We start from the raw sequence: 11,076 nt of genomic DNA on the forward strand, positions 1-11,076 counted from the left end.
CCTCTGGCGGTCGAACGACCCTTTCACAGGGGTGGCCTAAGACCATCCTGCATATCAAATATTTACATTACGATTCATAACAGTAGCAACATTACAGTTATGAAGTAGCAACGAAAATAATTTTATGGTTGGGTCACAACACGAGGAACTGTATTTAAAGGGCCAGAAGGTTGAGAAACACTGCTCTAATGGAATGTCATCTATATTTTTAGGAATCCAAATATAAGTACATACCACTTATATTTTACACTATGCTCTTCAAATATTTTTAAATTCAGAATTTGCTAACAATGCATCTCAAGATTCAAATAATAAATCCACTTTAAATCACACACATTTCCAACATTAATAAAAACTGAATTTTCCCTCTTGTAAATTTCCAAAAGTTAAATTTTCATTAGGTAGAATGCACTAAGTGCTTATCATTACTTTTATTGGGAAGGGAGAATCATTCTAGCTCGTTTTCATTGTTAACAGCATTAGCTACCGTGACTTTTCACTCTGTAAGGCTTCTAAAGCTTCTGTGCGAGTCTTCAGTAGCTGGTCAGCTTCCTGGAGTCTCACTTTCAGCACAGCCAGCTGGGAATCCTTTGCAGCCACCGCTTCGGTCAGGTCATCTACCTGGGCTCGAAGTTCTCGAGTTATTCGATCACTCTTTGAATGGTCAACGTTCCACTTTTCAACTTTTGCTCTTGCTTTGTTTAATTCTAAAAAAAAAAAGAAGTTTCTGTATTCGACCAAACATATCTTTTTCAGAGCACACACAAATTCTCCTTTGAGTCCCTTTAGAACTTTACATCTTGCCAAAATTAGGAGCTTACAAATATCTTCAACATTTTTGCTCTCATTTTTCAAGGCCAATATTCACATCTGTATTACCGGTAACAGGTTGGAATGGGGCATGATGCCAGCTGCTCTTCTACAAATGTTTTTTTGGGAGATAGAACATAAAGCATTTGGAGGCCAAAAACCAGAGATAGCAGGAAGTTTTAGGTCAGTGAATTTGTAGAGTTCTGCTAGAGACAACAAAGAATGCAGACCCAAATGAAGGGTAGATAATGTACACCCCAGCAAGACCAAACAAACAAAACAAAAGCAGCACAGAAAAGAATGTGTTTCTTTCCATTACTGTGACAAAAGGATGATATTCTTTTAACCTAGGAAACTGATTCAGAAAGAGGAATGCAGTGCAGATTTCCATACCCTCATATGCCACCTATGATTGAGTTTGCCAGCAAAACGAACTTTGTTTTTAATATTGAAGCAAACTCTACAGGATCTCAGGAAAAGCTCTCTCTCTCTCTGTGTCTACATTAGTCTGGGTAAAGTGAAGCTCTGTCTAGTCAGTCTAATAAGACTTAAACTATCTTCCTAATGCACTCTTCCGGGCCTTCATCCATGTCTTGGCAAAGCTCTTCTACCCTCCCCACATTTCTTCTCATCACCCCCAGGAACCAAGGCAGAGATTCCTTTCCTTTTGTTTTCTCCTCAGCCACACTTACAATAACACTAACATATTTCCCCATCATTACCTCTGTCATGGGATTACTTTTTAATTACCCATTTCTGAGAAATCTGAGGGTTTTGTAGCCTAGGGCCACCGCACTGCACAATTCCAGAGGGTACTATTCAAAGGAAATTCCATATTCATTTTATGTCCCCTAAAGCAGGGCAATACAGTGACCTCACCGGCTAGTGTCCACTACCTTGTTTAATCCTGCCTTTGGTTCATGAACAATTCCCTAGAAGGTCCAAAACAGATCAGCCAAATGAATCAGATGATTGCTAATGTTCTGTTCTCCTGAGTGCTTAAATTTCATAGCTCCTAAAAGAATGACCAGCTCTAGTTGGTTTGGCTCAGTGGATAGAGCATCAGCCCATGGACTAAAAGGTCCTGGGTTCGATTCCAGTCAAGGGAACATACCTTGGTTGAAGACTCGATCCCTGGCCCTGGTCGGGGTATGTGTGGGAGGCAACCAATCGATGAGTCTCTCTTACATCAATGTTTCTGTCTCTCCCTCTCCCTTCCACACTCTCTAAAAAGCAACGGAGCCCTAGTCAGTTTGGCTCCATGACTAGAGAACACATAGAGAATCGGCCTGCGGACTGAAGGGTTCCTGGTTTGATTCCGGTCAAGGGCATGTACCTTGGTTGCAGGTTCCCGGCCCTGGTTGGGGTGCGTGCAGGAGGCAAGCAATCAATGTGTCTCTCTCACATCAGTGTTTCTGTCTCTCCCTCTCCCTTCCACTCTCTCTAAAAATCAATGGAAAAATATCCTCGGGTGAGGATTAACATACACACAAAAAAAGGCCACAAGCTTTGCCCAGCTGGTGTGGCTCAGTGATTGAGCATCAACCTATGAACCAAGTCACAGCTCGATTCCCATTCAGGGCACATGCCCACATTGCAGGCTCAATCCCCAGTAGGGGATGTGCAGGAGGCAGCCCATCAATGATTATCTCTCATCACTGATGTTTTTCTCTCTCTCTCTCCCCCACACCCCTTCCTCTCTGAAATCAATAAAAATTTATTTAAAAAAAAAAAGAATGACCAAACAAACCCATGTTTTCTTTTTTGGGTTGGTGAGAGGATGATTGGTCCCATTTTCAAATCTGGACCCTGTATTTCTATGAAAACACTATGTACAAGTCTCATCTAACATATTTATTGTATGTGTCATGACCAGAAATTGAACCCACAACCTTGGCGTATCAGGATGATGTTCTAACCAGCTGAGCTCATCTAACATATTTCTGATAGCTTAGCTGTAATCAATGTTTTAGTTTATTTTTGAAATGTTAAATTTCTAATCTTAGGCAATCTGAATAAGGCTCTACCTTCTTGAGTTTCCCTGGCTCTTTGATGTAATGAGGCCATTTCTTGATTTAAGGACTGAACTTCATTCCTCAGCAGTTGATTCTCCAGTCGAAGATTAGACAGTTCATGTGATTTGCCATCATCAGTAGATAACGGGTTGTGATCAGCGCAGGAAGCATTTGATGATACATTTTCCTTTGAAGAATCCTCTTGGATTTCATGGCCAGAATCTGAATTACTAGAAGCTTCTGTGAAAAAAAAGTACATTTTTGTTACATTGAAATGCTCACTACATAGATATTAGTAGTCTACTTTGGTAGAATGCCTTTTGGCTGGCTCATGTGGACTGCTATAGCTAAAATACCATAAAAAATAAACTTAAATTCTCAATAGACTTTCCTCTGATGAAATTTCATTCTCATAGATGGAGCCTATAGACTTATAAGGATCCTGGATACACTGAATGGTGATGAAGAATAGATATAAGAATATAGTTCTACCCCAGTTGGTGTGGCTCAGTGGCTGAATGTCAAACCAGGAACCAGGAGGTCATGGTTCCATTCCCAATCAGAGCACGTGCCTGGTATTCAGGCTGGATCCCCAGTAGGGGGCATGCAGAAGTCAACCAATCAATGATTCTCTCTCATCACTGATGTTTCTATCCTTTTCTTCCTTTCCCTTCCTCTCTGAAATCAATTAAAATATATATTATTTAAAAAAAATACAGTTCTGGAAAGTACAAAATCAGGGATAATTTAGGTGATTAGACTTGGTCTCACTTTTGTCTCCAAATTGTTTTTGGAGAAAAAAAGAAGAAGTCTCAATACTGAAAATATTAGAAAGGCACAAAAGAACAGCTGTGGGTTTCAAGGCAAGGAGAGTTAATAATAGGTCAGAGCAGTCAGTTATATAGCAAACTGGAATCTAAATGCCTTACCTAAAGAAACCCTCAGATGAATCAGGAATTCAGATTCATCCTGTTTTTAATTTGCTACTAAATATGATGCAAATATATTTTTTCCTTACTCAAAAAAATTACATGCTAAAAAATGAACTACACTTAATGATTAAAATGGACTAAAATAATGACTTTACAAAGGAAGCTAAATCAATAATCCACTGGGGGGAAGATGATCAAAAAACTTGAACAGCTACTTCCCAAAAGATGAAACCCATATAGTCAAATATTTGAAAAGATGCCTAGCCTCATATAGCAATGAGAGAAGTAAAAAATAATGACATTTTCACACCTGATTAGAAAAATATAAAAAGTCACATTGAAAATAATCAAATTTTGGTGAGAACACAGAGCAAAAGGAACTCTTAGTCACAGCTGGTGAATTATAAATTGGTACAACCTCTTAAGAAAACAACTTGGTGTTTGCTATTGGTGTAGTTGAACATTGTCACATCCTACAACCCAGCAATTCCACTTCTAAGGAGCTGAGTGTGGGCTTTTCAACCTGGGGTGGTTTTGCCCCCCAAAGGACATTTGGTAATGTATGAAGACATATTTGGTTGTCACAACTTAGGGTGCTACTGTCATCTAATGGGTTAAGAGGCCAGGGATGCTGCTGAACATCCTACAAAGGACAGGACAGTCCCTATAACAAAGAATTATTCAGCCTAAATGTCAATAGTCACAAAATTGAGAGACCCTGCCTTAGAGAAACAAAACTATTTTTGTAACTCCCATGTATTAACTGGTTCTCACTAACTTCCCTGTCAATCAGGTTGATCCCTCCTTTACAATTAAAATGTAGGCTGTTTTCCTTAAAAGTAGAAAAATAATTCAAGTCAAATTTAAGCTTAAAAGACCTCTATTAGTATCACATTACTATGGTACTTTCAATTTTTACTGGCCTAGCAACCACCTAAAAAACAAAAAAATTTAGATGCCTGACTCCTTTCCCAGAAAATCCGAATCAGGAGGTCTGGAGAGATACCCAATAATTCATTTTTTATTAAGCACACAAGTGATTCTAATACAAGAAGTCCAGGGACCACTTTTTAACAAAAAATGATTTATAGGAATCTATCTCACACTCAGTGTTCCCAGAACAACACTAACAAACTTAAAGGATCTCTGCAGGGGATGCTGCCTCCAGTCCATTCTTTAAGACCAAGCTCCAATTACAGACCCTCTGAACCCTGACCTGAACACTTAGGCAATTAGTTGCTTTCTCCTTTATGTTTTCACAACCCTCTGACAATACCTCAATTACTGCATTTATGACACTATAGGTAAATTATGTTAATACGTCTATCTCACCCACTATCAGTGGTTCTCAACCTTCCTAATGTTGTGACCCTTTAATACAGTTCCTCATGCTGTGGTGACCCCCAACCATAAAATTATTTTCGTTGCTACTTCATAACTGTAATTTTGCTACTGTTATGAATTGTAATGTAAATATCTGATATGCAGGATGTATTTTCAGGGGTCGCGACCATAGTGACTAGATCCTGAACCACTTCATTCACTTCTATATCCTGCCACCCATTAGGTTCTCAATGTTTGTATAACCACTGAAAAGATAGCTGAGAAGAAATTTAGAAGTGTGCGTAATTAATCAACTGCTACTGCCCTAAATGGTCACCTCTACCACTTTTTTTTATCTTACAGATACAAGGCATATTTTATTCACTGGCAGCCAAGACTGTGGGAGAAGCTATAATGTTTAAGAACATAACAGATTCCCATTAATCACCAACTTTATAAGGAATCCCTGCAGGAACCTATCATGTTTATTGCCATTTAAAAATGGTTAGTAGGTACTCGAATTAGCCACATTAACATGTTAACCTCATTTCTGCAGATGAGCAGATGTCCAGGTAGAGATAATTTCACAGCAATTTAAATGAACTTGGATCACAGTTCAGTCTCTCAGTTTTACTTCTAGGGGGAATACAGGAAAACAACAACAACCCACAAAACTGATCGTCAAGAATAGATGTGGAAAAAAAAAAATATATATATATATATGAAGTACAGCCTCCTGTCATTTTTGTAATTCCAATGACAAAAAGAAATGAACTGAGAAAGTCCCAAATCCAAAATTATGTTTTCTTTCATATTTCAGAATTATTTTTTTCGTACCTTAAAATATGTTAGAGGATCATTTTGGATGTAATTTCTCAGATGCTGGGGTAATTACCCTACAGACAAAATTCAAAGGTCCCTACTATAACTGCATATTGACTGACAGTATTCCATGCTGTCTCTCTTGTGTGTACCACACATTTCAGAGGGCCTGCCCTTCCACCAGTGGGGACACGAGGACGAGAAACACTACCAGAATGTATTAGGCTGTGATGACACATCCAGTCTGCTTAACTCTACAAGAAATAGAGGACTGATTAGCTACCATGGCTTTGGCTCCCAGGATTTTCTTCAATGGTTTTGATGGCAGTTACGCTGGTGTTCCCAGCACTGGCGCTTGTTGTCTGAGAACTCTGGAGGACAGGGGGCTTGCCCCTTTCTTTTTTTATTTCCACCCTCCCAGTAGGTTCCTTCTGCGAACTATTAAGAAAATCAAACAGCAGCTCATCATCAGGTTCTGACTTTTTTCTCCGAACAAACTGGGACGAAGGCCTAGGAACAGATGAGTTTTCAACAGAATGGGAGGCCTCCACTGAGGTCCTGGGTCCTGCTTTCGCATTTGTGGTGCCAGCTAGGATGGTGGCTCTTTGATTTCTGATGTTACCAGCTGCTGAGGAGATATAATTAGCTTTAGATCCAGTCTGGAAAGTCAAGTCTGCATTTTGCTGGTGAGGTTCAGGATAGTCAGTATTTTTGCTGTATACTATGCTGCTGGTGTTCTCTTTTCTACTGAGAGCGGTTGCAGCCCCTTGATCGACTCGGTTTAAAAGATCTTCTGCCTTTCCAGCAAGGTCAGCAAGCCAAGACATGATGGCAGCGGAATAATCCTATCGGTGAACCTGTAAAAAGGACACGAAGTGATCAGTGTGGCGTAACAGCAGAGCCTGGAGTCAGTCTGGGTTGAATGCCTAGCCCTGCTTCTTACTAGCTATGTAATGTTGAGCAAACTACTTTACTGAAACTGAGAAACTTTATCTAGAAAGTGAGTAAAATAAATGTACTTATATTATAGGATACTTTTAAGATGAAATGATACATAAAAACACTCTGCAGAATGCCTGGTACACAATAGGCACTCATTTTAGAAGTTCCTAGTACCATAATTACAACTACCACTATTGTTATTACTCCTGTTTCAACAAAGGATAAATGGTAATGTAGCAAAAGCATCCAAATAGCATCTAATACAGCAAAATTTCAGTGCAACCAAATAAAAATTCCCTGAAGTTTGTTTTACGGTGCTAAAACTTGAAGAAACTTCTGATTAATACAAAATATATTTTCTTAAAATGCAACACTACAATGGATAACTTAAGGTGTGCACATAATCTGTCTAAAGCACACCTTCAAATAAATTAAATACTCCGTACCTACTATGTGCACATTAAGCTAAATTAAGAATTAAAAAAATAAGACTGCATAGACATTCATTTGATATGTTTGAGTACTTACAGCCTGACACAATGAATCAGAGTAATGACAAGTAATTAATTTTTGTGATATAGAAGGAAGAATACTATATTAAAAAGTTAACAAACAGCCCTAGCCAGTTTGGCTCAGTGGATAGTGTGTCAGCCTGTGGACTGAAGGGTCCCGGGTTCGATTATGGTCAAGGGCACATGCTAGGGTTGCAGGCTCAATCCCCAGTATGGGGCGTGCAGGAGGCAGCTAATCAATGATTCTCATCATTGATATTTCTATCTCTGTGGGAAGCCATCCATTGTCTTCACTATTAGAGAAGTGTAAACAAGGAGCCCGGAATGCTGGTGAACCTTGAGCCCTGGCAAGGGCCAGAGCTATGCACCAATTGTTTAGTCCAGACAATGGAGGCTCAAGCAATTTTCTGACCAAATAGTCTCAGAGTAAATCTTTCTAATATTTACTGACCTTTAAGATAGTCTGTCTGTTACCACAATTACTGTGCATCCAAAACTGAATAAAAGGTTGGCAAGGCCTGGGCACGAGTGGAAGTCCTTTCCCTTGCACTGGGCTTTCCTCCTGGCTCCCAATATTTCCAAATTATTATTTCTTGTCTCGTCTCTGTCATTTGCACGCGGCCCTTCTCCAGATCCCGAACCCTGAACCACGCAGGATGTGGATTCAAATATCTCTCTTTCCTTCTCCATTCCTCTCTGAAATATTTATGTGTGTGTGTGTGTATTATTTTTTTTTAAGTCAAACATTTCTTGAATGTGCACATTGTTCCTTTTGCCTGGAACACTCTTTCACTTTAACTCTGGTTCTTAATCTCCCCTTGAATTGTCATCTGCTCCCCAAACCTTTTAATTTCCATCTAAATCAGGTCTTACCATTCTGTGTTCATGCGTACTCTTTTCCCTCATAGGCACTTTTTTTGTTTTATAATTATGTTTCTTTTTCTTTCTCTCCCTCTCAGGGAAAGGGAGTAGGTGGGTAAAGGCCCTGTCTATTTTGCTCACCAATTAATTCCCCGCATTTAGCACACAGTAAGCACCCGTAAATATTGCTGATGGAATTTTTATGTCATCACATGATTTTCACAACCACATTATGCGATCTGTAGCAATACATGTATCTTTTTTTCCGCAAGTGCGGAAAAGGTTTAGAAAGATCCCAGAGTTTAAATGGCAGCTAGATACTCAAGTCTAAATCAGCCAGGCCCACCTTTTAACCCCTGCCTTTCCCATCTAGCCGCTCAGTATCTGAAAAACCTCAAGAAACCCTCTAAATCTGTTCCTTAGGAAAGAAATGGGACAACTCCCTGGGTACTTCACAGAGTTTAGGTTGAAATCAAGTGAAAATGGAGCTGAAATGCTGTGTGACTACAACTCCCTACGGATGTAAAGGGTCCCTTATGTAAACACTGGTGGTGTCGGAGGCGCAGTCTCTCTCCTAATAAAGCAAAACACGTATTAGTTCCTTACGTGTCACCCCTCGTTTTAAAGCCAACAGGGCTTTAAAGCAAAGGCCCGTGGCTGCAAAATGACCCAATTAGACGAATACTGAGAAGGGCCCTGGGCACCGGCCCGACGGACAAACGTCCCGAACGGACTTAAGAGGTGCAAACCCCTCCAAGAATTCCGCGGCCACTGCCCCGGGAAACGGCCACGCGGGGGTGAGGGGAGGCCGAGAGGGCGTGGATGGGGCCGGCGGCGGGGGGCCGGCTGCAAGGGCAGGTGTCCACACGGAGGAAGGGAGGCTGGGGTCAGCGGGCCGGCCCTAGGGCGGGACAGTCAGTGGGTCCCAGGGAGGCGAGTGCAGATCCCCACTGCGCTCCCACCACCTCGCCGAGCCTCCGGAAAGGAAGAGAGGTCCAACCGTCCTGGGGGTGGGGAAGGGAGGAGAGGGGAGGCCCCTTTCCTCAGCCCGTCACCCGGCGGAGACTAAAGTCTCCGCTAAGGGGACGCCGCCCCCGCGTCTCAGGCCATTATCGCCCGAAGCGGACCCGTCCTACCCACTGGGCCCCCGCCTCACCTGAGGACTCCGGAGCCGCTGCACCTGAAGACTCCTGGGCTGCCCCCGCAGCAGCCGCCCGGAGAGAGCCCAGGCTGAGCACCCCTGGTCAGCACCTGCCACGGCCCGGCCACGGCCCGGCTACTCTTCCGGGAGACGTGGAAGGGCAGCGAGGACCCCAAACAGAGTGGCTTCCGAGCTGCCTGAGCGGCCGAGAGCTGAGAACAGCCACCTGGAGGCGATTCAGGCGGCCGCGCCGGCAGCTGCGGGGACCTCGCGCCTGGCCACGCCCTCTTCCGCCTGCGGCAAGAAGACAGGGCGGGGCAAGGCCTGCGTGCGTGTGACGTGACTCTACTCCCCCTGACGACAGCCTGCACGCGGCGGACACAACATTGGAGGCCATGCCCACCCCACCAGCGGGGCGGAGTCCCACTGCAGCTCACGTGGGTGACAAGGGCCACGCCCAGCCGGGAGGGAATTTGAGGTCTGAGTTGGGCGGGGCGTGAGGCTCAGGTGGACCAGGCAGCATTCACCTTAGTCTTTTCCTCCTTCGTCCCGCAGGTGATGGGTGAGGATGCCGAGGCCCAGGGCAGGAGGTGAGAATGCATAGAACAAGATCCGCGATTTCACGGAGCTTCCTTTCTAGCGACAGAGACAGATATTAAGTAAATCAATGAATGAACAAGACAGTTTCAGAGCATTACGAGAGTTGTGACGACAAGAAAACAGAGAAGTCACTGGAGGTGGGGAGGTACTTTTAATTGTGTGATCAGAGCAGGACTCTGAGGAAGTGGCATTTGAGCTGGGACCCAAAAGACGGTAAAGGGCTTTCCATACAGCAGTATTGTAGTTCTGTTGTGACAGTTCATTGAATGTTTGAAAGTAGTCTAAAATCCACATTCAGTGATTCACTAGATACTCAGCACGTACTGAGTGCACAGGATTGGGCTAATTTAGCCCTAATGGCAAGTCTACAACAGAGTCCCAAGGATCCCCATTTTCATGTCGAGGAAACTAAAGATCAGAGAGAATAACTTGTCTAAGATCATCTGCTCTAATAAGGAGCCCATATTACTCCAAAACCTGTGCCCTTAGATTTATTGTCTGAAGATTACGTACCAGGAGTAATCACAGTTTTCTTCCTCACAAGTCAGGGTTAGCCCAGTCCAGTGGACAGAAAAGGTTTCAACAGCATGGGGAGGTAATAATAACAATAGCATCTAACAGTGACTGTGTCCTTATTCAGTGCAGAATATTGTGTTAAGCATTTGGATGTGCTTCACCTCATTTAATTCTCACAAGTTGCCAGGAAGGTGCTATTATTGTCCCATAGTAGGTGGTATTGTCCCCAACTACTAAGTAGCTCTTTCTGTTAAGGATTATATATCACCACCTGTTGCCAGATAACGGCAATGTGTCCTGTAAGTGTCCTTTCCAGCCTCACTGCTGTCAACACGGGTCACGTGACTTCCTTTGGCCAATGGAATGTGAACAGAAGTGCCTTTCAACACATCTGAGCAGAAGTGTTAAGAGTCATTATGTGTTTTCACCAGCTCTCTTGATCTTTCTCTACTCATGAGAATCCCCTGTCCCGGATGGGGTTGCTCCCTCCCTCCCTCTGGGTCCTGGAAGGAAAAAGAGATGTGAAGCAGCCCATGTCTAACATGTCACATGAGTGAAAAATAAACCATTGCTTTTCTTTCTTTTTTTAAAAAAATATTTTT

At 42.7% G+C, this 11,076-nt stretch overlaps 1 protein-coding gene across 1 annotated transcript in view; it reads right to left on the reverse strand.

The window, feature by feature from the left end:
- LOC139010291 (golgin subfamily A member 5) overlaps positions 1-9,507 on the reverse strand; it is a 32,174-nt gene extending 22,667 nt beyond the window's left edge. The window contains exons 1-4 of the mRNA XM_070414546.1: positions 9,374-9,507; positions 6,186-6,759; positions 2,838-3,065; positions 488-707 (exon numbers count right to left, since the gene is read on the reverse strand). Of these exons, the coding sequence (XP_070270647.1) occupies positions 488-707; positions 2,838-3,065; positions 6,186-6,729 (992 nt within the window). The 5' untranslated portion in view covers positions 6,730-6,759; positions 9,374-9,507. The remainder of the gene's footprint in view (positions 1-487; positions 708-2,837; positions 3,066-6,185; positions 6,760-9,373) is intronic.
- Positions 9,508-11,076: the final 1,569 nt, after the last annotated feature.

This window comes from Myotis yumanensis, unplaced genomic scaffold (genome assembly GCF_028538775.1).
Source record: "Myotis yumanensis isolate MYYU_CA2020_CCGP unplaced genomic scaffold, mMyoYum1.0.hap1 SCAF_1, whole genome shotgun sequence".
Classification (NCBI taxonomy): domain Eukaryota; kingdom Metazoa; phylum Chordata; class Mammalia; order Chiroptera; family Vespertilionidae; genus Myotis; species Myotis yumanensis.